Source organism: Chelmon rostratus, chromosome 20 (genome assembly GCF_017976325.1).
Source record: "Chelmon rostratus isolate fCheRos1 chromosome 20, fCheRos1.pri, whole genome shotgun sequence".
Lineage (NCBI taxonomy): Eukaryota > Metazoa > Chordata > Actinopteri > Chaetodontiformes > Chaetodontidae > Chelmon > Chelmon rostratus.
Genome location: NC_055677.1, coordinates 14092488 through 14120176, shown reverse-complemented (window position 1 = coordinate 14120176; position 27689 = coordinate 14092488). Strand labels below are relative to the sequence as shown.

The window sequence follows — 27689 nt, the reverse complement described above, 5'->3', positions numbered from 1 at the left end:
CATGTTGGATACAGGTGTCTAGGTTACTGCAGGTAGTGTTAGTTAACCCCAAAAGCAGAGATGTGGTAACTGTGATAACTTTTTTGCTACAGCTATTATGGGAAGCACAATAAGCACTTTGGGTATAAATTCTTATTTGCTCGATTGATTTAGCGAAAAATGCATTTTTATACTTAAAGTTCCTTAACGCTAGCTAAGACAGACATTTTTCATCGTAATGCCACAGGCCACAAACAACGTTGGAAGATGTTGACGTGTAGCCAAACGGTATTTTACTGACTAACTGCAACTGCCATGTGCATTAAAAACGGCTACATTACCTCGACTGTTGAAAAATTAATGTGGGTCAAAACAAAAACGAGGAAAGGTGGCCAAAAATATGGATAGCTTACGCAAATGATGTTGTCGTTAGTTTAAGCGTATGCCTAACACTTGATAATTGTTTTGCAGCATTGTCGCATAGCAACATCGTTCTTCTTCGTTTGTTCTTTTAAGGGTGGCTGGAACGCCGGGTGAAGTGCATTAGCGCCCCCATTCTGCTTCAGAGTTGACAGATTACGTTCTACTTTGCAGCCGTAATTGGTGAAAAAAACTACGTTGATCAGTTCCGACCTTTGCCTTATTCTACACTCTGCAGTTTTCCGTAAGAACTATACAGTGATTTTGAGTGGTATAGGGAGTGAGATGGAGGAGGAGGTGTAGTTATTGGTAGTCCTCTGCAGTGTCCTCTGCGATGTCCTAAAATAATACTCTTTTTTTATTTTCTTTCTCTTTTTCTTGTTTTGATACTCCACATCCTTATTATGGGTGAATTATATATTTGTGTTTAATCACACAGTATAAAACAGAGAAGCCTTTGTTTTGGGGTTATTGTTGTAATCTTGTTTTTTGTTGTTTTTTTCATGTTTGTACATGAAAATGCTTAGAACGCAATAAAAAATAATGATGGGAAAAAAAAGAACTATACAGTGATTTAAAAAAAAACAAAATAACAAATTAACAACTTCCCCCACAAAGCTTTCAAAAAAAGTTACATGTTAATGCAATGACCAGTAAAATGTATTGGATACAGACTATGACAATGTTGGCAGTCTTGTTATTGTGACATAAGATTGGTGCAAATTAAAGTGTCTTCCTTGTCAGATTAAAGTGAGAACTGTCCCAAATTAGGTGACACCCATTTAGACAAACACACAATGACAGACACTATTCTGTGTCAACACACACATTTATTGAAGTGATGCCGAAAACAGGCAAAACATCATATTTAAGATTTTATTATTAAACAGCTTCTTGAAAATACAGGTTTACACAGACTGTGATTAGAAAATAATAGTACAACTACCAGTATTTGGTAACCAAACTGACATGGACAATTTAAAAAAGCAAAACATCCTCCTCAACCACACTGGACGTTCAAAAGAAGTCAGCAACCACGATAGACCAGAGAGACAAATTCATACTTGTGCAATAGGCACACATGCACATTCACACAATCACTGTCAGGTCATATACACTGCGCAAGTGCAAATTTATTCTAGCACATGTATAAATTGAGTAGAGAAAGTACAATCTGCTTGTGAAATCCCTTTCAGATTCAACTAATTTAACATTTAATGGGAGCCATGTAATACAAACAGCAGAGTTTCCTCTCCAAAACGTCTCACATTGGGGCAAACAAAATGTGGCTAAAAGGTAATTAATAAACAATGATAAGGATGGACTCCAGCAAAAAACAACACAGGTTATGTGGACTGCATAATGGACTACTCCAAGGTGCTAGTCCCCTTTCACCCCTCTGTTTCTCCACTTGATACAAAAATAAAACTGTGCTTCCCCAAAAACCCACCCTGGACACTCTCCTGTGCCTATAAAACTATCTAGGATCAGATAATACCTCCCACTGACACCTTTGGGCAAGGACTACACTGTTCCCAACCAACTGTTACCCCCTAAGCTTCTTTCCCTTTACCTTTTCTAACCCTTCTCTGGACGAGACTTGGGTCAAGTCATCATTTTAGAGGTGTTCAAGTGCAGTTACGTGATTGACAGAGTTTGCGTAACACAATGGAACCAACTGCACTGCCCACCTCAAAGCACAATAATATTGATCTTGTACTATATTCAGGCTAAAGAAATTCTTCACAGATAGCTGAACGATATGCAATTGACCCAGTTCTGTCCATGGCTGGCATTCCCAAAAGCATCCCAAAGGCTACAGATTAAAGCATACAGCCAACATTTTGAGTCAATGCAATTGGCAAACACTGTTTTTAAATTTCACATACACGGCATTGTCTACAGTGATTCAGAGTTACTGAGTATTGATAAGTAATTAGCCATTCGGAATCCAATTAAATTGAATCAAATCAATGTAGAACAGTGGACCATACAGACCAATGTATAATAGAAAGATAATGCTTATTTGTCAATGGGATTTATTTTTTCCTCAGTTTCAAGCCTCGAGTTTTTATATACCTCCAAACGATTTTAAATGGGAGATCTAGTGTTGCTGTTTTATGGTGGCTTTAAACTCATCCCTTAAGATTTCCTAAACTTTACATTTTCTTTATTCTGCAGTTGCATAACAAGTATTATAGCACTTATATGCTTTTGGGAAACCAGGCCTTACCCCACTACAAACCCCTAGCTGGTCAGGTGGTGAGTCACAGGGTTCTGTCTTTCCTTGGTTCTATCTCTTGCCCCTTTTATTACCAGCAGGGGGTTTCTTGAGCTGGAGAAGGGGCCCTCCTGCGCCAAAGCCTGCAGCAGGTTGGTTAGACACGCCAAAGGTCAGGCCAGCCGAGGGGTTCAGGCCAGGGTTACTGAAGTTAAAGCCTGAGCTGCTGCTGCTACCAAAACCTAGAGAAGCAACAGAGAAAAAAGAAAAAGAGGAAATTATGAGAAATGTTAGAGAAAACAAAAGTAATGGTGCAAATGCGGGATAAAAATAAAAGAGGTCAGTATGATATACAGATTTTGTCCACCTGGCATAAAACAGCATATCCTAAAATGTGTTGGGCCAAACTGGCAACACACTTGCATAAAAGGCTTCCAAGGGGGATGTTGTTGATAAAGCGTACTTATAGCAGCGAGGAAACCAGAGAACCGTATAATACAGAATCTGCATATTGCTTTCAAGCTCAGAATAGCTTGACAATATGTATTCAGGAAGCTTGTCCAAATGCATCTGAGGGCATGCTCTCAAGAGAAATATCACAATTCAGGGTGTGCGGTTACAAACACAAACCTACTCAGACTCCGTCATTTTTCTAGTTGCTGTAATTTTTCGGGGCCGGGTGTGAAGGGGGTATATACAGTATGTATGTACCTGCACTCAGACTGCCTCCTGTGGGCTTACTGGTGGAGGAGAAGGCAAAAGAAGACCCCCCAGTCCCCACCCCACCAAATCCTGGCCCACCACCAAAACCTGTGGGAGAGAGTGACATGGAGGTCAGTTTGGACTAAGCACACAGGCTACACCAGGAATGAATACAAGGAGCAGGGCCTCAGGAGTGCACAAGGGCAGGCATTAGCAAACATATATGCAAAACAAATGCCTCAGTCTAATCAATAAAGCACTACACAAAGCTTCTGATTGGAGACTGCAAAACAAAACTGTATTCACAACACACTACATGGCAAAGCAAAGGCCAAAGGGAGAAAACCAAACACACCACTTACAATAGAAGACACCAAACTGGTGTGCGCTCAGACCACTTGTTCCCACACGCCAAGCTACTTTTACCTGGCTGTTGTGGCCAAGTGGATTTGCCAGTTGACATCCAAAACATTATTTCGATCTAAGACTGGTAAATTTTTTGTGCCGAATTTCTCCTCACTGAGGAAAGAAATCATCCCACTTGTCACATGAAGAAGTGCAGTGACCTGTGGCAAGTGGTTGCTCAGTTTTCTTGTGGTGTGAACGCACTTGACTTGCACAAGGAAGAACAAGGGGAAAAAAAAAAAAAAACAACTGCCAAGCTGGGACTGCACTACACTCTTAGACACAAAGACACTGCACCACTACTTTCATACACATAGAACTTAAACAAGCTGCCTGGCAATAAAAGCTAGGAGGCATTAGGGGGATGGCAAACTGTTTAAGAGAAGGGCAAAACAAAAGTCAATATTCCTTTAAAAAAGGCAGAGGAAGTACCTCCAAGGGTAGAAGAGCCCAAGCTAGTGCCCACTGCCGAGGCAAAGGGGTTTCCGAACCCTGCCCCCAAGGGTGCCTGGGTGCCTGAGGCAGAGAGAAAGCATATGCCTTACTCCTCTGAATGTGCTTTGCATGTGAGGTAACCTATGTTGCTCATCTCCTTTGGCAGAAAAGAAGTGGTAAGAACATTCACCATGACAAGGACACATTATGTATCTTGTGATGTGACTACTGTCACATAAAATTCGCTTCCTCTTCACCTTGACAAAATAAAAATTAGGAATATGCTGTTTTATCGATTTTTTTTTTTTAATCCTAAATGTGTCGGTTTCCAATACCTTGTTTTAAAAGTTTTAACGCATTTGTAAGAAGCAGAATATCTGCGATAGATGGTATATGAGTTGAACATAGCGGTTTGTCTTTGTACGTACACCAAAAGGCTGCAGCAGCTAAGTAACTACACAGCCTTTACATGGTGCTCGGAAATATACTACAGTATAACTGCAGAATCAGGAAATGCCCCATGCTTTTACAGCTGCAGTACACAAATATATGTACTTTACAAATACTGTTAAACTACAACATTCCAGCTAATCAGTACAGTTATAGTTGCTGACGAAGTGTGGAAAAAAATGCTGCTAGTTCTTTCACTCAGAAACTTGTCTTTTTTCTTCTATGCAATTTTCTCTTTTATGTATTCAAATTTTGCAAGGCTTCCAATTAGTCTGCGTCGTTAAAACAACTTCAGTCAAAAAGAAACAAGGACAAACGTTTCTTTGTTTAAAAATTGATTTATTGTCAATTTAATATGCAATTCCACTTACATAAAACACAAACAAACAGTTTAGAACAGAATTGATTGTTAATTGCTAACTGCTACTGCATTTGACAAGTTTCCAAATTTTCAAGATTTCTGAGAGTGAATGAACTAGCATATGCTAAAAAAAAGAAAAAAGCATCACACAATTATTGAATATAGCTTAAAAGGCACACCATATTATATATTAAATATACTGTATCAACAGGCATTGGTTATATAAGTTTAAACACATTCATCTACAAGTAAAAGCACTCGAGATTTAAATAAGAAATGTGAATTTGGCATCTATGGCTGCCTCTCAGTGTTAACTGGTCAAAATGAAAGAAAACTCAGTGATGTGTTACAGTTTGCCTGTGGAAGTCAAGGTGGTTGGGCCATCCTTTCAACAGGAAATGACCTTCATGGTTTGTGTTTGTGTGAACACTTTTCACCAGTGTATTTTTACATATAATAACAGCCAAATTCTTGGTGGCTAATGCTTCTTCTTTTTTTTTTTTTAAAACATAAAAGGCTGTACCTTGGATAAATCTACACATGATTACAGGCTACAAACACTTTGTTGGATCAAGTCTGACTTAAGTGAGGTGACGTTTTTGACGTATTGTAAGAGAGTCTAGTTTTCAGATAAACATTAGTGAATGTGTACCTTGTCAGAGATCACAAAGACCCCCCAAAACACAACTTGCAATAGTAGTACCTCTATGCCACATCTCGAAAACCCACTACAAAAAAGGGGCATAATGTAAGCATATGATAAATGGTCAAAGGAAAAGGCTAAGAGTGAATAAGCACATTCAAAACAGTCTGCAACTGCCAACCACTTGAAAGACCAGACTCTCTGCTGTTGTGCTAAAGCTCAACATCACACAGAAAAAGAAAGAAGAATAAAGAAGAAGAATGAAGAAGAATGAAGAAGAAGAAAGATACCATCTGCACAATTCAGAATCATTATTGAGATTGAGAATAACTCGAGTGGAGCAATGTAGACAAATTGTGGTATTAGTAGTGTGCCAAGTCCAACCATCCAAAATAATAATAATAATCAAAATTAAAAAAAAAAAAAACATTCCTTCACTTGTTCTGAAAAAGAGGTAAATGGGATAATTTCTGTTGTTGTAATAACATTCAAGAGGATACAGCAGTCAGCATTTGCATACATATAACTGATACTGGGAAGATACTCAACATACGGGAATAAGACGGCTAAACATCCACCATCACCTTCAAGGTCCAAACAACTTGACAGGCCAATAATCATTAGAATTTAATAGCCATTATTCTGCCAAGTATGACTGTATAGATGTGGAAGACAATATGTTAAAGAGTAAGCTAAACTGCACAAAAGTAAAAATTCTGGACAACATAGGAATCTATCAAACACACGTCCAGCTCGGTCCAAAAATGCATCTCAATCCTACAAAATGTTTAGCGTCGTTTAACAGAGGACTGGAATGTCCAAAGCAGCAGTTTCTCTTTATCGTGCAGCGACTCCATCACGAAAGAATCGATCGGGTTGGATTCACCGAGCACCACTGTAACTAGCAGCAATACAGATTAGTGCTGTAGAGTGAACTGAAAACCAGTTTATATCACAAGACATTAACTACTTTTTTTTGTCCTCACTCTTCAGAGTGCCAAAAATGCTAAGCCCTCACCAGTATCTAAAAACAAGCAAAACTGTCTCCTTTCATCATAAAATGGTGGGAGATAAAACCCCACGCTATAAAGACATGTGGACATAGATCTGACCACAGTCTGTTTTGTTTGGCACAGATGTATCTTACTGGTACTGAAGGACCAGTGTGAGCAGCAAAAGTCATTCCTCTCCTCTGAACTACAAAACACATTGGACTCAATCACCGAAGTCAAAACCAGCGAGAAGGTAGATTTTCTACAAAAATCAAAGAAACTTGTCTCGGCAAAGGTCCATACAAAGTATCACCACCCTCGATAAAATACCTGAAATTCCAACTTATGAACAGCAATTTTACTCTACATTTGAATTCAACTAAACTTAACGTGAAATGATCCAGCCCTGTTACAGTGACAGTAGCCCTTAGGTGAAATAGCTTAAATCAAGTAACTGTGGTATGGCCTCATGCAACCAAACCAAACAAATGCATTTTAGTGTTGAACAGTGAGATTATGCAGAGTATGCATGTTTGTCATGGGGCTATTTTATAGGTTCAACTTCAAGACCAACTAAGTGCAGCAATGGAAAGACAATTTCTACGTAAAAATTTACAGTTCAGGTAATTAAATAGTTAATATTTTCAGTCCTGAGTCTTTTGGCACCTTTCACCTTATGTTCATTGATGCACAAACCTGAACAAGCTTTTGACCTACACCATCAACCACTGCACCGACAAGTAAATGGGTCAAACAAGAGCCTGCGTGAAGTAAGCGCCACCCAGCTGCAAGATTGGTGCTGTATGTACTGTGATACTGGCCAACCTCCACTATGCCACTCCAATTATTGACTAAGTAACACACTAATAAAAAAATAGAAATAAATAGATAAATAAATACTGATGAGACTAAGACATCCACCTGTAACTAGGCTTAGTCTAAGAAATGACTCAGTCAAATACTAGAGAACAACCACTATTTGGCATTGGGGATGGGATTTTGCTAAATATCATCATTAACATTAAAATGGCAATCATGTAATCTAGTACCCAACTGTGGGGTTAACAGCCTCACAAAGCTATGAGTTAGACATAAGTTACAGCGCAATGCAGCTTTTTTTACAGCTAGAAAACCCACAGCACACAGGGTTAATACATATATGATCAGAAATTGACCTGACTTTATATGAAATAAAGAAAAATGGAAAGCAATGCAAATAAAATCTTCAGCAGGCACCAAGGTAGTGTGCACTTGTACCACACAAGTGGATTTTATCTACTGTGGCAACAGGGCTTGTTTGTGAAGGGCTTTTTACTAGAAATTGTGGTTAAGCAATGGATTGGTAAGAAATTCCCATCCCTACTTGGCACATAATTAAATAAGTGAGATGCTTATTCAGAATAGCTCTTGCATGTCCTTCTGAGTGATCAAAGGTATGTGAATGCTCAAATATTATTACACTGACAAAAGAAGCCACATTCATTGTCTGGTTAACAATTGGTGGTTATCATATAACAGTCAAAGCAGATTTGATAGTTTTAGTGGAAAGGAAGCAGCAGAAAATTCTCTTTTTCATTTTTGTAATTTGCCATGTGAGAATTTTTTTTAAACCACGTTGCCTTTGCAACCCCATCTAATTAAAATATTGCTTTCAAACTCTTCACTACACTTTATTTAAATGTACAAGAAAAAAAAGACAGCAGAAACATGCTAATACTGTACACATTGTAGCTTAGTTTGTTCATAGTAACTGGGTGCCCTGATATGCCAGTAAAATGGCCTACAAACCAAAGCCTACAAAAAAGGCTTAACATTTGCTTTACACATCAGAGATGTGGCAGCAGCCATAATGGACACCAATTTTAACATTGTTATTTTAGTTGTAAAATGTTTCATAACAATGAATTTGTGTGCCATTGAGTGCTGAGGTGTCTGAAACAATATGACCTGCTAGGTTGTGTTTTATAATATTAGTGTATCAGGATCATTTAAATATTTCTTGGGATATACCCAGCACCAAGTCCTAAAAGATGTTAATTTGCCAACACATCTCTAAAACCAAGCAGCAGAAGTAATAGATCAGTCTTCACCTTTCTGCCTATGCTAGATATTAATACTGCCTTCAATAACCTTTATGAATGTAGTCTTGCTTTTACTGGCACGAGATAGAAAGAATTGAAAATGTTTTACGCTAGTTAACATTTAATGTCTTATCTTCTTTGATTAATGAAAAGGACTGGCTTTTTAAATACAAGTTGGTGTAAGTCTTTAGTTTATGATTAAAACTATGGTTTCTCAAAAGGTGGGTCTAATATTGGTAAGACCGTGAACAAGAGAGGCTGCATTCTTCAATGAACAACGGCAAAACAATGTTTAGAGAAATTCTGTTCTTAAAAATGTTTAAAAGGCCTGTATTTTCAGTGAAGTAAACTGATGCTATTTGGTGTCGGATCAATTGGAGCTTCCCCTACGTGGAAGAGACCTTTTGACAGCTGGACTGTAGAGAGTAGGAGCTACAGTACAATAAATTTATACCTCATTCAATAACTGTTCACCCAGACACAATCTTTTTTTTTTTTTTTTTAAGTATGTTAAGTACTGTATACCTAAAAAAATCACACAGCAAGAATCAATTGTTTCTACCCACATTACATAACAACCTTCTTTGAGTTGGCTCATTTCAAGCATCCATTGAAACAGTCCTAGATCAAATGAGATTTGTAAGTGCTAATTATAACTTCAAGATTCCAAGTGCGCAAAATTGAGATAGCTGAACGTTCATTCCCATTGTATCATCTCTCCAATAATATCAGCCTCATCTACCCGCTCTAACATCCTATTAGAAGCTGGACAGAGAAAAATTAGAAGTAGGGAGTGTGTTATTATGTCCTTTGTATGATGTTCTCAAGTGATAGGCTTGGCACCAACACTGCCAGATTATGGTGTTCATTTCCCACTGGAGCTATCAATAAAATGTCCTCACTCTAGAGATGTAAGGCGCATTAAATAAATGTGTCTAACCCTTGAACTGAGTGAGAGAAAAGATGGTAAGGCAGCACCAAAGGTTTCCACTCGGGTTTCAGCTCTGCCTGTCTCCCTCTTTCTTCAGCCATTCTTTCATTACAGAAAGTCGAGACACAACAGCCTGCCACCAGCTAAGGCTTTTTTGTTTTTAATTATTTTTAATGTGTCCTTTTGATCTGTCCACTCACGCAACTGCCTCATTTTAAAAACGCACTTATCCTCTCGAAAACGTATATTTGTCTCTCCTCTCGCTCCTATATTTTAACGTGAGAGGAGAATAACTTTCTAGAATTTGTACGCAGTCAGACCTGGAGTTGGCTGCTGTTGCTGGGTCAGCGTGGCTGCCATGGCAACCGCTGCGGCGTTGGGCACACTGGAGAAAGGGGCAGGCCCAGTCGTGACTCGTGCCGTACTCTGCCACTTCCTGTTTGATGCCCGTTTGGACTCAAAGACATCCGTGGAGTCCTCCAGGAAAGCCCGACGGTAGGAAAGGTACTGGTGCTTCAAGATCTGTGATATCAGACATAAACAAAAGGGAAAGACAAAAAAGAAAGTTTTAATTGCAATTGATTTAACATTGGCTATTTGGACAACAAACTTCTGTAAAACAATAACACGACACGATCATGTTATCACAATCCAATTCTACTTAAACTTGGTAAATTCCTTATTACACCCTGGACATTATTATCAAATTTAATTTCATCAATTTTTTCAGACAAAGCTGGAGTAAAAGGACTGACCTTGACATTTTCATGGACAGACTGGAGCTGGGCAGCTTGCGCAACAAATGTCTGGTACAACTTCTGCATGGCCATGGTCAGGTCTGGAAACAAAAACATACATACAATCATCTGTGTGCCATCTCTGTTTTTGTTAGATTCTGATGAGTTGTGTCATAAGTCAAAGCAATGTCCTCTTACCCTGAGGGGTGATGTGAGCGCCACTGCTCTGCGTTGTCAGGTGGTTCTCGAGTTCTTCTATCTGCTGCCGGTACTGCTGCAACTGCACCTCAAACTGCTCTATCAGGCTACGGAAATAACTAAACACAAACAAATAACATATTTTCATTTTTGTCAAATCCATGAACTGAAAGCTGATGGATGGAAAACAACTGAGAGGCATACTGGCTAAACAGGCCAAGACCTTAACATTACTAATAAGATTATAAGGTCTCATGGGACTCAGATGCAGTTTTAGTTTAAAACTTAGTAAAGAGATAAATAAAGCAAACAGACTGCACTACTGCACACCCTCCCTTGATTTGCCTCAGAGCTACTATCTGGTAGTTTACTTACTCTGATGGAGCAGTGTTCTCATGTTGAAGTCCAGGTGGAGTCTTTTGTGTACGCAGTGCTATGTCCGCATTTTTAAGCTCCTTGGGAAGAAAGGAAAGAGACAGTCAAAAGACAGTTTCTTTTATACATACAGGTTCAGGGTGCTGTTTCTTTCTGTTGGAGATTATTTTCCACATTTTCAAGTCAAGGTAAGTTACAGACACTTAACAACCAAGATCTATGTCTGTAGCTATGCCTGAGAAAAAAATACTAGTTATATCCATCTTAGTACAGACCAAAAGCATAAGCCTGTTTTCCTATGGCTCTTATGTGTAATTTATGATGAAAAACAGTACACACATACAGACATAATATGTGTGCCTCCTTAAAAGACTAATTGTCATGTGTACTTTTTGACTGTATTTGAGGGAGTTAACATCTTCTCACACTTAGGCTTGTGTGTGTCAATGTGCTGTTTTTACCTGCGCTGTCTCCATCTTTAGCTTGTCGATGGCAAGACCTTGGCGCTGCAGACCGCTGGCACTGACTGAGATAAGCTGTTTGAGGTTCTTAATGTCATCCTGGACTTTAGAAATGGCCTTAGATGACATCCTGCTGATATCCTCCTGAACCTGTTTCTGGTCTTTCACAAATTTCCTGTAAAAATGAGGGACAAAGGCCAAATTACTCACAACACAGTTTGCCAGCCCTTGACAACACCGCTGGACATATCAAATTAGATTTGTTTGGAGTACATTGCTACACTGCACCTAACACCTGAAGTCATAGATTTAAGATTCTATGATCCTTTCAACTACTTTATGTTTACAACACTCAGCACAAGGAGCCACATCTCCTTTGGAACAATAACACTACCGGTCAAACAGGTCAACCTTTGCATCTTTAAACAAATGACACAGTTCAAACTTGCCAAGCAACGTGCCAAGGTTTGATCAAATCCTGTGACAATACATACATAAACACACAAAACTTACTGGAAATTCTCCACATCCTGACAAATGACAGGGGGAAGGTTCTCGTCTTTTAAAGCTTTACTGTCCCTGAAGAAGAGACGAGTGTTCATTACAACAAACTGAAAAGTAATACAGGTATACATTTAAAAGCATAGGAAGCCATTGAATGCCTGTCAGTAAACAGCTTTTTACACATTTTTACGTTATAGCACGGACAGTTGCTCTATAGAATCCTTTCAGCGTATATTAGTCAGGAGGACTTACTGTGCATTGGCTCCAGATGATGTGTCACTCTTATTCTCAGAGGAGGTGCTAAAGTCAACTCCACCCAGGCCAACACTGGGGGCAGGAGCCGCTGATACTGCTGTGGAGGGAGCTAACAGAGAACCCAACGTTAACCCGCCTCCTGCTCCTCCAAGAGTGGTCTGACCCAAACCTGCAACACCAAAACATGTAGGTTATAATACTGTGCAGCAATGTTAAGAATGAAAACTGCTTCTAAAATAGCCGTATAACAACATTTTGCTGTAATGTAGTCAGCGCACCCTGAGTCAAGTTTGGCCTATACTGCTTATGTGTGGACAAGCTCAGCCCCGCTGTCTGCATCTCACCTGTAGACACAGTGCTGGAGAAGAGACCTCCACCTAGTGACGAGCCTGTTAAAGCTGGTGTGGTGGTTGTTGTGCTACCAAGACCGAGCGTGAAGCCCGAGGCTGCAGGCTGCTGTGGAGCTGTGGATGTCAGCACAGAGCCAAACGTTAAACCTGCCCCTGCAGGGGCTGATGAAGAGGTGGTTGCAGTGGTGGTGAGGGAAAAGGGTATTGCTGAGGCGGTGGGCTTGTTGAAGGCCAAACTGAAGCCAGTGGATGCAGCTGAAGTGGCTGGGGTACCTGAGAGAAAGTATATGTAGAAATCAATGTTGTAAACAGTTTTCAATGACTTTTCGAAGATCTTAGTTCAAAAATATTGCAGAAATAAAAACCTACCTAATGTAAGGCCTGTAGTGGGTGCAGCAGCGCCTAAAAGAGAACAACATCACAACATAAGATGATGTGTATGGCTGCAGCAGGCAGAAAATTTAATTACGCAGGAATTTACTTCACTGCTTGCCAGTGTGTTTATGTATCTGTGTGACATTATTACTTGAGGCAGGTGTGTTGAAAGAGAATCCTCCAGTAGGTTTTTGACTAAAAAGACTGCCTCCTAGGCCAAGAGATGGGGTGGTGCTGGTGGTGGCAGCAGGGGTCGCAGCTGCTGTACCCAGAGCTGTCCCAATAGAGAAGCCACCAGTACTGGCTGGAGGTGCACTACAGAGGCAAGAGGCAATATATTCAGTCACATAATCTAATTAAACTCAAGTGACAAACTAAGAAGCAAGGTATGTCATTGACACAGTAATGCAAACTGATTTTTATGCTACAACTTCATGGATCTACTCAATAGAAAGACATAACTTTTAAAAGGGAATGCCTTCCTACTGCTCACCTTACACATTTATTACATATAACCCCAAAGACAACAGATTATCATTGCAACCTGCAATTTGCAAGAATTACAATGAGTGTTTCAAAGTAAAAACTAACGTTATAATGGTTACCTTACATTTACTTCTGCTAAGGAGAATGTCACGCTAACTTTGCCTTTGCTTATCAGGACAAGCCACGAGTGCACGACAGAACAGAACTTTGAACAGAAAATAACAACAAAACAATCTTTATCGATAGACAAGCAATAATCCTCACATCAAAGTGTTTCTCAAAAAAGTAGGTACCTTTGTCGACTATGTGCAGACTCGGGTAATATTAGTCATGCAAGTTTGCAACCCGCTAACAGGTTAACTCTACGCTAACGTTAGCTAAGTCGGCTATTTGGAATATGTCATTACCTGGTTGCGGTACCGAATGAGAATCCCCCACCAGCGTTGGCGGAACCAAGGGTCCCTGATCCAAAGTTAAAGCCAGACATTTTGTCTTAAGAGGCACACATTTAACATCAACTGGCTATTTGGACTTCAGCTACTCATACAGATGCTCAGTGGGCAACCCAGCATCACAGCTAACACGCTAATGTTAGTTAGCTTTGAAAGATGCCCGCGTGAGGGCCAAAACTCCAGTCCTGCCTTTCCTCAAAACATACTTAGACAAAATGCGGCCTTTCCCAAATAAATTCAGAGCTATTCAACTGCAGCTGTTCAATGCTTTCGCACCCCAATCTTTTGTTTTTTGATTTTAAAGCTTCCGAATATCACAAGACGACTTATCGCATGGTGCTTCTTTTCCTATTCCCCGCCTGGTATTTCCCGAATGCTATTGCATTTTGGGTAATCTTTTCACAAACTACGTTTCCCGTCTGTCCTATAACCGTTTTGTGTCGCGTGATGTTCACACTTTCACACATGCGCAAGGTAAAAACTTTGGTTCTTACGGACGTTGCAAAAATCGTCAATACCAAAAGACCCCAAATTGAATCCGGCCGAGATTTCAAAATAAAAGACGCCATTTGAGGGGGTTTTAATATGACAGATGCGTCAGGCAAAACTCAAGTAAAATTGTGTACAAACACTATCTGAACAGACTCCTTATCTTTATTTTTTGTCACTTCATGCCACTTGCCATCTTCTGCATTTGCAAATAAAAGGGAGCTACCTTTTATTTGCAAATTATTTCAATTTTTTCATAATTTGCATTTACCCATTCTCATTTTGTTTTACGTTGCATACAAAAAAATTACTGAGTTTGTACTGCAAATATACCATAATTTACATTATTGTGTCTAACAACACATTTACAATCAGCAATTTTTCCAATTTAAACATTTATCTAATTGTCCCTGTCTGCAACACTATTAGTGCTATTGCAAAAACCTTTTAAAAGTGCTTTGTAATACTGGCCAACTTCGCTCCCTCATGACTGTGTTGCTTCCTATATGGCCAATACAAAACAAATGAATTACTAATACATACACAATTCACAGTAAGTGGGATAAATAAACCCTTATTATGCTGCAACCATACCTACAACTCGTGCTTTTACTTCGGCAATCCCACACCGTAAGTGTTGACGTTTTTGCCATGATCTTTATGCGGATGCAGGAGTGAAATAATTGACAATAAACACATATCGTATGCCTCTAACAAAGTAAAGGCGGCTTATGCAGCAGTTTAGGTCGTCTAATTATCAATGACTCAGTTATCTGCGGAAGGCGTCGTTTGAAGCTTTACAGTCGCTGACAGCTGTTTCGACTCGGTGAAATGGAGCATATCCGAACGCCAAAGGTAGCGTCAGCTAACATTTCAAGCTAATTACAAATGGATGGGATACAGTCAGCAGCTCGGCCTGTCTTGTTAGGATTTGTGTAATGCTTGAGCGTGGTAACGTATGCCGGATATCGATGTTTAGATTGAATGTGTGTGTGCCACTCTTAACAGCACGATGACTAGCAGGTGTCGCCGGCAGCAGCTTGAAGTGTCAGACGTGATGAGCATCAGTGAGCTGTTTGTTTTTCCCGTGCAGCAGATAGTCGGGCTTCCTCTCTGCAATGCTAACGTTACTACCTGGCCTGCACACCCTTTTATTGATTGAATTAACATTACACTATCCAGCCAGCCAGTGCATCTAGTGTGGTACAACACCACAAGGAGAAACCCAAGATGCATTCGAGTATAATGGCACACTGATGGACCGCTCGGTTGCAGCACTGGTCGGGTGTCTGAAAGTGTGACGATGTTCACACCCAGACTGACAGTCTCTGTTTCATTAACTGTGTAGTCTCACAGTTTTATCATCTGGACAGTAAACGTACAGCCAAAACAATACGTCAAACAGTGGACTGTTTTTGACTGGCCAAGATAATCACATGACCTCTAAATTACTTGCTGAAGAATAAACTAAAGCCAAACCCCCCCCAAAAAAACAAGAACTGCACATTGCTGCAGTACAGGAAAACATTGAGTGGCCTGTGATGTCTATGGGCTGTAGATTTAGTAAGTTTCCACTAGATGTTAAATGCGATGACTAATATGTTATGTGAAATGGTAAAATTGCATTTTGTCCCATAAATTTGTGCCTTTATATGTTAAAAGGGCTGCAGTGTTGAGATGCAGGCAGCACCCACATAGTCACTGTTAATTTCAAATCCAGCATGCTGGAGTGCAAAGGCAACACACCCACAAACTGTCACCGTGCAAATACTTGTGGACTGCGCTGTGGATAGTTCGGGTGGCTTTTCCTTCACACAAACCCACATAAGCCGTAAGACATGCGTTAGGCCTACAGCTGCTCTGTTTTCCAATGTGTGTTTGCAAGGCTTTGTGTGCTGAAAGGTGAGCTTTTTCCATCGTGTTGAAAGAGTGCGACCTAATTTCCGAGCATCCGGGACAATTGTACGGTACATTACCTCGGGAATAAGGGTACGCTGAGGATCAGGTGTGTGTGATGCCACGCAGACTCACTGGGTGTGGCCCCATTGTTTCAAGCGCTTACGGGTGTTTGCTTGAATGAAACAGCAGAGGAAGGCTTTCCAGAAATGCAAACATACGTGTCTTTTTACTTTATTGGAAAGAAAAACCCTGCTACTACTGTATATATACTGCTGCAAGAGCATTTTGTCGAGTGATACTCTTTGTTATTGTTTCTTAGTTGAAATAACTCTGTGGTTTGCTCATGAAACAGCATGCAATTGATGTTCTATGTGCATATCTTAGATTGCATTGTTCTAATCTAAACATTAGTCATTAGTCAAACATAGTCTGCGTCCTTATGAGATTAACTCACTCATCAACACACACACCACTGACTTTCAGTATGTGCTAAAAAGTGTCTCCGTGACAAAGCTGTGTCCTGCTGGTTGCTTGGAGACAATCATTTCATCATATCTGAGAACGACAGGAAAACGGAAACCAAGGAGAGGAAGTCTGAGTCAACAAGAGAACCGCTAGCGTGATGAATCATGGATTTGGACATTCAGCAGCGACAGCAGCAGACAGTCCAAATCCAACGGTCCGGTAGCCTTTTGGCCACGGTGTAGTAACAATCAGCAGATTTTTTTGTTTGTTTGTTTTTTATGAGAACTCTTATTCTAATGGATTTTAGTGCTAAAATAAGATTTGATGGGAAAGCAACACTCAAGGCTGTACATGTATTTTGTGTGTCATGGTTACAGCCGACACAAAGTCCTTCAACAGTATTTTCATACAGTGTCTTAGAGTATATGCTTGTCATGTTAGGAAAGGTCTTGTTAAGGCCTGTAATGCATTTTTAGTTATACTTAGAAAAGTGTAGTAGACAGTATGCAAACATTAATGAAGTCCTTTTATCCTGGACTGAAGGTTTTCTGTCAAACCTGATTTAATGGGGTTATGATACCACCAGAGGTTTTAAAACCTGTTGTTGCTGTTCACTAGTGGACCACGACCTTCTTCCTGTGTGAAAATGTGTGACTTGAGTAAATGTTCTACTGTGAGCATCTACAGTGTGTGTGCATATGTGCATGAAAGAGTGTATGGAGGTCGCAGTGGAAGAACACTGCGAGACTACACCTCAGCAGTATATTACAACCCTGATTCAGAACCTCGCTCCATCCTTGCTCGTGAGCGACTGAGTCTTTCCAGGGTGCTCCTTTCATACCCAATCATGATGCTATCACCTGTCAATACCTGTCACCAATCAACCTGTTTACCTGTGGAATGCTCCAAACAGGTGTTTTTGGAGCGTTCCACAACTTTCCCAGTCTGTTGTTGCTCCTGTCTCGACCTGTTTGAAAGGTGTCGCTGCATCTAATTGACAATAAGCATACATTTCCAAAAATCAATGAAGTTGATGAGGTCAAACATTAAATATATTGTCTTTGTACTGTTTTCAGTTGAGTACCAAAAAGGATCAGCAGAATATCACACAGCATCCAAACCTTTTCGGAATCGGGGTTGCAGAATACATTTACAGTAACAGGGAACACAAAAACAGAAAAAAATGAACGCCATATACCAATGCTGTGTTTAGAAATTCTTCCCATATCCTGAAATCATTTGACTAATTCTAATTGAACTGGCAGCTGGAAATGAGGCCCAGGTGGTCAGGATTAGGTGGTGTGCCAGATGGAGCCAGTGCCACTTACAGATTTTTTGTGACAGGTGTCGTTCCTGTTAGCAAGATCCGCTGTTCCCTCTTTTCAGTGTATCCTGTATACTTTACACCCAGCAGAAGAAATTAACTTTACACCCACCTGCTATCTTACTACTGAGTAATGCTGTTATCTTTTGTGTGTGTGTGTGTGTGTGCTTGTCTGTCTGTGTGTGTGTGTTTGCAGGTGGAGCAGGTGCGACTGTTGGATCGCTTCAGCAACAAATCCACAAATGGCACACTGTACCTCACAGCAACACATCTCATCTTTGTGGAGAGCAACTCTAACAACTCAACATCTGCTGGACAGGAGATCTGGGTGAGTGGTTTCAGCGGTGCATCCTGTCTGTGTTACAGGTGTCATTCACAGCTTCACTAAGTATATCGCTGCATGGATGCAACCACAATAGTCGCACCAATTTCTTTTGCTGAGAACAGATGAAGTACGTTGTTAAAACCTACAATGCTGAGTGTTGTATATCAGGTCTGATGCCGAATGGGAGGATTTCTACAGTGGAGCGATGACACAGTTACAATTATTGTTAATTACTGTGAGTAATTCAGGATGCTCATTTGATGTTATTGTTTTTAGCCTAACTAACTTTCATTAGTCTGCAATATGGGATTTTCTTCTTGCAAAATTATTGCCGATCCACACTTGATGGAGCGTCAGTGTAATTCCGGTGTCACTTCTCAGCAATCACACAAAAGAGACATCACCACATCCACGACTGCAAGGAAGTGTGCAACATAATTGTCTTTGTGTGTGTGTGTGTTGGGCAGAAGAGGAGAATGTGCAAGCTTGTGTGTGTGTGGAGGAAGTAGGGGAGAGGTTGAAAACCCTCATTATATACTAGCAAGCTCTCTGTTTAGTTGTGCATGCACGTGAGGTGTGTATGTGTGTGTGTTTTGTGCCTCCACCTGAAAGAGGATTACTGTTATAGCGCTGAGAACTGGGTTGTTGATATCCGGCAGCAACAGTCTGTAGGGCATCCTGATTTGCTGATTGTCACCTCTTTTTAATGTTGCAGTGGCAACTACTGTTGTCATGAACAAAGAGTAGTCATTCTAATTCTTTGGATGTGATATAAATTTAGTCTCATGTAATGCAATTTCAACACTGAGTTTTTTTATAATATGGCAAAATGGTATTATTAATATTGTGATTTGTGATAATACTTTCAAATGTTTTGACCAGCTTTTTTGGTGGTTTCTACAGAGTCTTGATCACATTTTGCACACTTGGTTGAACAGTATATTATCTATCTGTATGTATAGTAGCGCTCTACTCTTTGTATGCTATTATGTGATGTAATAAAAATAGTACTCCAGGATTTAGCTAGCCACAGTGACTAGTCTGCATAGTGGAAATGCTGGCGTGGTTTAAAATGCTTTGTGCAGCAGATTCCGGGTCAGGACCACCTCCCCACCATCCTTCCTGCTCTATGTGCTGAGAAAATGGAACATTGACTTTTCCTCTTTGTTTTTGTGCTTATTCTGGAGCCTGCAGTCGTACCATCCACTGCTTTGTTGTGCATTCGGTTCTGTTTGTGTGCAGATGCCTGTTTGTTAGACTTTTTGTGCCTCATAAAATATTAAACAGCAATGGAGTGACTGTCTGTCTCAACAGCTGGTCATTTCAGTTGGTGTGTGTGTGTGTGTCAGTTTCCTGACAGGGTGTTTCTCTGGTCATTACCAATGCTGATGTATGTGCATCTTTATGATTTCTGATGATTGGAATCCCTGTGGAATTCTGCCTCATTGAATATGTTGATGTGCTGCATTTGTCCTTCTTGCCCTCTCTATGTTGTGTTAAAGTAATTTATGAATAATTCGTGACGTGGACTTTCCTTATCTCAATATACGTCTCTATGAAATCCTTCCACGTCTTTCAGAAATAGTGAATCTTATTTATTCTTCATTCTTATTTACTACAGATCTTTATTGGGAGTTTGAATTGCTACAGTAGGCATACAGCCTTCCTCTAGCCTTCACAAAGATTATGAACATGCTGTGAGATTCTCTTCATTAGCCATATGTATCTGTGCTGCAGGTGATTCAGTGCCATATATATCAGAATATATGATTGTGCCATTTTAGATAGATCTAAATCTTTAAACAGGATCTGAAACACTCTCCTTCACTTCTCCCCTCCTCTGCAGATTTTGCATCACCACATAGCGTCTGTGGAGAAGCTCTCCCTCACCACCACAGGTTGCCCTCTGGTCATCCAGTGTCGCAACTTCAGGGTGGTTCATTTTGTGGTACAGAGAGAAAGAGATTGCCACGACATTTACAGCTCGCTGCTGCGTCTGCTCCGGCCTGGTGGGTTTCAGTGCGTCCGTCTGTGTCAGGATCTGAGTTTTCACCCGTCCGTTCACACCTGTGCCCTCTCAGTTCTCCCCCCCCTCCTCTTTTCTCTCATTCTTACCATAAATGTGCTCATTTACACACACATGTAATCAATACATTTACAAACACACACAGTGTCTTCGTATAACTTTGTGATTTGTTGAGCTCTTTCTCCTTCCTGTGTGCAGTATCCTATGAGGAGCTCTATGCATTTTCCTACAACCCCAAACAGAACGACCAACAGAGAGAGGAAGGGTGGCAGCTCATCGACCTGGGGGCGGAGTTTGAGAGGATGGGCGTCCCCTGCGACCAATGGCAGCTCACCGACGTCAACAGAGAATACAAGGTAGACAGTTGGCTCTGTCTTTTAAGTGTTCTCCGTCTGAAGTGCCAAATTGAGAACACTGCTCGAGGGGATTCCTTGAGAGGAGGGTCTTCTGTCACTTTCTGGTACTTCTTTGTTACGTCTGATGCTGCAGTTTTAACTGCTTCTTAAGTGTTGACAAGGTGAAGCACAGTTTCATGGTGTTTCTTCTTAAATCTGGAGAAGACCAGACTTTTATTTAATAATACACCTTTTTGTATAAGTCTGACGTCCCCCAAAATCAGGACAAAATGCATGAACACCACAGATTATTTCCAGGGGTTTGGCAATGGGAAGGATGTATCATCCAACCACAGGAAGCAATCAAAGCAAAGACGAAGAGTAAAATCAGAAAAAAGAAGATGCTTCCAAATGGTAGTCGGTGAGCACTCTGCACAGTTAAAGCAGGACTTGCTGACTGTTGTTGAACTTTGGCACTGTCTCGGCATGCCATAAACACAACCTGCCACAAAGAAAAAAAGGAGTCCGCAGTTTGTTGATGTTACGTGATTAATGAGCACCAAAGCCATGCATGTGGTATGCTTGTTTTTTGACACTTAGTAATCCTTTGCATTACACAACATTGTCCTGGCTTGCCTGATCAAGTATGAAGCTAGGGATCTGGTTATGACTGAGGGTGTGGTGTCACTTTAGTTAGAAATTAGTTAAGACAGTGTATTGGAGAAACCAGTTGGTCTGCCACACATTATTAAAACCTGAAACACGTGGAAGAGGGCAGTGGAGCTTCACAGTTATCTCCAGTGTTTAATATTACCTCCAACCTGTAGTTTAACAGACAAGCGGAACTTCATTCCAAAATAAAATATTCAACGAAAAGTGACACAGACTTCAATGAGTGATCACTGATGCTCACAGTGTGTTTTGTGTTTGGTTTTGCAGGTGTGTGAGACATATCCACGAGACCTGTATGTTCCCATCACAGCCAGTAAGCCCATCATTGTGGGGAGTTCCAAGTTCAGAAGCAAAGGACGCTTTCCTGTGCTTACGTACTTCTACCAAGAAAAGAAGGTACGGTAATGAAGTGTTATTACCTGCATACAGCATGAGGACAAATGTTTTTACAGTGCTGTTTAAAGCATCCTTATGGTTATCCTTATTAAAGGTGTAATAGTGTACAAGTTTTCAAAATGAATTTCTCTTCAATCACTACATTTAAAAGCGGAGTGCGTTTGAACTGTACACTCTTTAGTCGCTTTTTGAAAAGTGTTCAGTAAAAACAAAAGACTGGAAGTCTGCAGCCCATTTAGTAGACCTCAGTTTGTGCCGCGAACTTGTACTTGACATTACACCCACAGCAAAAAAGGCACAAACAAATTATAAATAATTGTAGTATATTTTAAAAAAAGTTAAGCTTAACTGTTTTCCACAAGATGGTGCTAGAGGAAAGGCCAGAGGATTTGTTTAAGTGGATGGAAATCTGGCCATTAGATTTGAATGTTTCCTGTGTACAGATGGAAATTTTGACCTCTAAGTGGTGATAGATGAAAGCTCAGAGGATCGCCAACATCATTCGCAATAATAGTCTTATCCCATGAAATTTCAGGGAAATCTGGACTGTAGTTGTCTAGATACCTAGAAAATTCGGAAATGTAAGCGGGACTCATGAACAGACATCGCTGCACTCCGCATTTAGTCATTGTGCTTTTAACACATACTGAACTAACAGTACATACTGTGCTGAGTCATTATCAATTATCCATTAAGGACTGGAAAGCTCGAACACCGATACGAGTGTTTTCTGTTCATAATTGAAAGTGAAAGTAAAATGTCGAATAAATAGCTCTTGAAATTTGAACTCCTTGTCAGTTTGATAAAGATTAAACAATTATGTTGTTCAGCTTTGTCAAACTCATGGGGGCTGTAGTTGTTAGATTACAGGTGAGCTATAGAGGGACACCATGAAAGGTGTCAGATGTTGCAGTTTTAGTTGATAATTCAGTATTTTGTATTTTCATGCCTCTGCATCGGCGACAGCTGAAAGCTGAGAGAATCAACATTATAAGCAATAATTTTCTTGTCCCATGAAATATCAGGGAAATCTGGACAGTAGGAAGGTATCTTCTTCCAAAGTGTCAGAACTGATGAACAGACATTGCCGTCATCAGGCTCTACTAAACATAAATGGAATAAAACACATTTTATAACACTGTAGGTTAGCGGTGGGCGATGTGGTCTAAAATTTCTATCATGGTGTTTTTGTTTTTTGCTTTACATGGTGTCGGGATACTCCATGCAAAACAATGTAAGGGAACATATCTTAAAGTGATGTGGGGTTGAAAATAAGGTATTGGCCCACATCCACATGGAAGGAGTAACCTGATCCACAATGTGGGATCATTAGTTAATGTAACGTGATTCATTCTCAGAGTTAGACAATGAACCCAAAGTGTAGAAGTGCAGCAGTCAGTGTACCACAGGGCTTGTCTGCTCAGTAGCTTGTGTTGCAGTATGGATTGTGGAGATAACAGTAAGTCTGGCTTTGTGAGACGACACAAAAAAGCAACTTGAAAAAACTGTCACCATGCACCATGTGATGAAGCTCTCTATGAGTCATGGTGAGAGCATGTTTCTCACTGGAAATTATTGACTGGAATCATACATGTCAATATTTTGATAACTTAATACCTTTAATTAAATCCTTCAAAGTCTTCACTGCATGTCCTACATGAGTCTGGAAAGACATGGATGTAAACTGCGATTTGATTGGTCGACACAGGCAACCGGCTGCAGCACGGCAGTTCTAGTTTGTTACTGTCCTTGTTCTGATCGTAACACTCTGTTCACCCCGACAGGCGGCGGTGTGTCGATGCAGTCAGCCTCTCTCTGGGTTCAGTGCGCGATGCTTAGAAGACGAGAGCATGCTGCAGGCCATCAGCAAGGCCAATCACAACAGCCGATTCGTCTATGTCATGGACACCAGGCCAAAGGTAGCGGCATAGATTGTGCTATGTGTGCAAATGGGTTCACCACTATATAAACACAGTTTGAGAGCAGTGTTTGCACAAGAATTCCAATTATTTAGATTTTATCTGTTTTCTCTGTCCCGCAGCTGAACGCGCTGGCTAATCGGGCGGCAGGTAAAGGCTATGAGAACGAGGACAACTACTCCAACATCCGCTTCCAGTTTGTTGGCATTGAAAACATCCACGTAATGAGGACCAGCCTGCAGAAACTGTTAGAAGGTTAAAAACATGTTGCTGCACACAGCGGCACACATACAAACCATACATCTTTTCATTGTATTCAGTAAATGGTTCCTCTAAAATGACTTTCTGTCTTCGTGTGGGTGTCTCAGTGATTGGGACTCGGTCTCTTTCTATGGGTGACTACCTGGTTGGCCTGGAGAGCAGTGGCTGGCTGCGGCATATCAAAGCTGTCGTAGACGCAGCTATCTTTCTCACCAAGGTAAAACATTTTACCTTTCCTGCTCCTTGATTTTTGTTTCTTTGAAAAAACATTTAATTGCACATTATAGGATAATTAGACTTTTTATCACCATTTCCCACTTCTTTAAATCTTAACTGTTCGTCTTGAACCCAAACCTCAGTGCCCATCACTGGCCCATCTCCTCTAGTCCATCATAGACACTGGACTGTCAATCACTGCTTCAGTTCTCTCAATCCTCTGCTGTCTTTTTTCACTCTTGACCCCAGGCGGTGGTGGTGGAAGGAGCCAGTGTGCTGGTTCATTGTTCAGACGGCTGGGACAGAACAGCCCAGGTCTGCTCACTGGGCGCGCTGCTCATGGACCCTTACTACCGCACCATCAAGGGCTTCATGGTACCATCCACAAACACTTGCAGTTTGTTCACTAGTCAAAAGAAGGACTAAAGAGCTGATAAGAATATTAACTTCCTCTTCTGTTGAATGTTTGTCTTCCAGGTGCTGATAGAGAAAGACTGGATCTCCTTTGGCCACAAGTTTGCTGACAGGTGAGGTTTCCACTAGAGATTTAGGCAGTGTTAGACTTATATTTAATGACTGCATTGCTGGATCTATACTGCTTAGTTTGTCCTTCAATAATCACGATGTGACTGTTATTTGAACTGTGTACATCTAGGTGTGACCAGTTGGACGGGGATCCAAAGGAGGTGTCTCCTATCTTCACTCAGTTCCTGGAGTGTGTCTGGCAGTTGACAGAGCAGTTCCCACAGGTGTGAGAGGTGTACTGCATTTACACAGACCTATGTGTCTTATTGCTTTTATTTAATGATGACCCTCTCCTTAGGCGTTTGAGTTCAGCGAGTGGTTCCTGCTGCAGATTCATGAACACGTCCATTCCTGCCAATATGGAAACTTCCTTGGCAACAATCAGAGGCAGAGAGAGGAGCTGCAGTGAGTCCAGCAAACACGCACGCACACACACACACACACGTTTGTGTTGTTTCTCTGTTGTTGGCTGCAAGAACCAACACAGAAGTCTTCATCTACTCTCACCATCCGAGGAAGTTAAGACCCAGTGGATTAACTTGATTGAAAGGTCCCCACAACAACAACTGGAAATCTCTTGCGTATGTGTGTGCTTTCAGGACAATCAAAGGTTACTTGAGCACAACAGTCATTTCTCAACCACATAAGGGTGTTTTGATAACAAAAAACGTATAGCCATACATGTGTCTTAATATTCCAGCTAAGAAAGGGTTGCAAACAATGCTTTTACTTGTCCTGACTGTATTTCATTTAAAATAAACTTGAAGCAATAATTAAAGTCAATAAAGCATGATATGAAGAAGACATTGTGAGCCCTCTATTTCAAAGAGACATGAAGACCTAATCGCCCCTTTGGACTGTTGTATACCTTTCTCTGACGTCTGTTTTGTATTCCAGGCTGAGAGAGCGGACTCACTCGCTGTGGGCATTTCTAATGAGCGATAAACAGAACTACATGAATCCGTTCTACAGCCCCGCGTACTCTGAAGCGCATCCTGTGCTGGCGCCTTCCACCCTGCCCTACAATTTCAAGTCAGTACGGCCTTCCTCGCCTCCCTGCTGTCGGGACATATTTAATAGCGCCATAAATTAATTATCTCCATTAATCTTATCTGTGCCTTTGTGTCACTTGTGTTTCCAAGGTTCTGGAGGAACATGTATCACCAGTTTGATCGGTCCATGCACCCACGTCAGTCTATCCTCAAAACCATCCTGACGCTGAGAGAGAACAGCCGCAAGGCAGAGAGCTCACTGCAAGCACTGGAGAGCGTGAGTCGACACGCACTGATTCTCTCTGCAGAGCAAAGTCAGGACACTGAATTTAGGCCTGCCTCACTGATATAAATGGGGTGGACAAACTAATAGAAACAGTAAAACACAATACTGTTCAACAGCTCCACAAACTACATCCTCCAGGATGATCACACAGTTGATTCCACACCTCACTAACAGTTTAAACACAAACTGAGCATTATAGCTTTCATGAAGGTAACAGTAATTGCAGGGCTGTAGCTCGGTGAACCTAATGAGCTGGCAAATGAGTGTTTTATACATCTAGTTTGGATATAAACACTGCTGTCTTAGCTTTTTTTTTTTTTTTTTTTTTTAAATCCCCTCTCTGCATAAGCCAGGAGCGGCCATGTTGCAATTTTTAAAAATCTCATTATCCAGAGTCAATTATCTTTGTTTGGATAACAAAGTTTTTTTCCTCGTGATATCAAGGAAACAAATGTTTGGGGAAAAAAGACCATCATTGTTTTGAGATAACACAGTAATTATCTTGTCGTGATGAATACAGTTGTCTTGAAATAGAATAATTACTGTTCTCCATTACCGTACTTTTACTTTCCAAAAAACTTTTAGCGGATGCACATAAAATCCTACAGTGTCGTCTTAGAATACACATATTGTACCCTTCTAGCATTTACACTGTTAATATTAACCTCAAAGAGTCGTCATATTTAGAGCATATGGTATTTCCCACACTTAAAAACCATGATTAAAAATATGGATTGTTCATATTTCATAATTTTTGAGTGAAAACATTGTTGTCTGTGTTGTCTCTCGCTCTCTGTACAGCGGCTCCACCAGCTTGGTGTGACTCCCATCGCGACCTCTGACCCCCCTGCACCTCCTCCCACCAGAGATCAGCGGTCCAACTCCAACACCCTGCCGCCACGTCCAGACTCCCTCATTCTGGGGGCGCCCATCAGCCACAAAGAAGTGCAGCGACAGGAGGAGGACGACGAGCAGGAGGAGGTGGGCGAGGAGGCCACGGAGAGCACCGACACGGAGCGGACAGTAGAGGGCAGCAGCGGCACCGAGAGCAGGAAGCAGAGCTACGGAGAGCTGGAAGGGACATACAACAGCGAGTTGGCCAAAGAGGAGCCAGCTGTTGTCAGTCTGGAGTTTGGAGTGGCGCGCATGACCTGCTGAGACCAAACAGGGGGATTGTGGGATACTGAGGGACAGGCGTGACTGAGTGAGAGGGCGTACCGAAAGAGTGTGCGTGTCAAGGGGAAGCTGTCGTCCTGTGTGTGATAACGTGCTGATTACGCAATGGTCCTGAATGGGCCAAGTGGATGAAGTTGTGTGTCTGTATAGTCTAAATCTCAGTGGAAAGCCTCATTAATATGTCATATACTGCACCTATAGGAAAAAAAGCTTGTTTTTTATGAATGTCGAAAAGCACTATAAAGAATTAATGAATCGAATAAGAGAATAAATTCATCCAAAACAAATGTGAGTCTTCCAGTTTGTTCGGTTTTACTCACTCCATTTTTAAAACCAATGGCCGTGATGTTCATGGCAAATATTTCTCATCATGAAAACCAACAGAAAATCACATTTTCTGGCACCAGAAATATTTCATCTCATCCAAAGGCTTCAGTCCAGCCTAATCTGAATGCTGTTTGTGACCTGAGCTGATTTTGCTCAGTGGGACTGATGGAAAAAATCTATTTGTACATGGTTAAAGATAATCTCGCTCTGGAAATTACGCTGAACCAAAGTTTGGCTGCACTA

At 40.9% G+C, this 27689-nt stretch overlaps 2 protein-coding genes across 4 annotated transcripts; one reads left to right on the top strand and one right to left on the bottom strand.

The window, feature by feature from the left end:
* Positions 1-1215: 1215 nt before the first annotated feature.
* On the bottom strand, positions 1216-14176 carry nup58 (nucleoporin 58). Of its 3 annotated transcripts, XM_041961516.1 has the most exons (14): positions 13769-14176; positions 13027-13190; positions 12870-12902; positions 12495-12773; positions 12148-12319; positions 11905-11970; positions 11392-11566; positions 10931-11010; positions 10556-10674; positions 10376-10458; positions 9941-10142; positions 4160-4243; positions 3332-3430; positions 1216-2862 (listed from the first exon to the last, which is right to left on the bottom strand). In XM_041961516.1, exons 1-14 carry the CDS (start codon positions 13846-13848, stop codon positions 2693-2695), a joined length of 1806 nt encoding a protein of 601 aa, XP_041817450.1. In that variant the 5' UTR covers positions 13849-14176; the 3' UTR covers positions 1216-2692. The 3 variants fall into 3 exon arrangements, with proteins under 3 accessions (XP_041817450.1, XP_041817451.1, XP_041817452.1); XM_041961517.1 differs by lacking the exon at positions 4160-4243; XM_041961518.1 differs by lacking the exons at positions 3332-3430; positions 4160-4243.
* Positions 14177-14960: 784 nt separating this feature from the next.
* mtmr6 (myotubularin related protein 6) lies at positions 14961-27397 on the top strand. The gene is made up of 15 exons (XM_041961210.1): positions 14961-15157; positions 18187-18318; positions 20162-20324; positions 20540-20697; positions 21616-21744; positions 23529-23663; positions 23786-23918; positions 24032-24141; positions 24390-24515; positions 24618-24667; positions 24796-24889; positions 24964-25070; positions 25563-25697; positions 25808-25934; positions 26745-27397. The coding sequence occupies exons 1-15, from the start codon at positions 15134-15136 to the stop codon at positions 27099-27101; spliced, it is 1980 nt and encodes a 659-aa protein (XP_041817144.1). The 5' UTR covers positions 14961-15133; the 3' UTR covers positions 27102-27397.
* Positions 27398-27689: the final 292 nt, after the last annotated feature.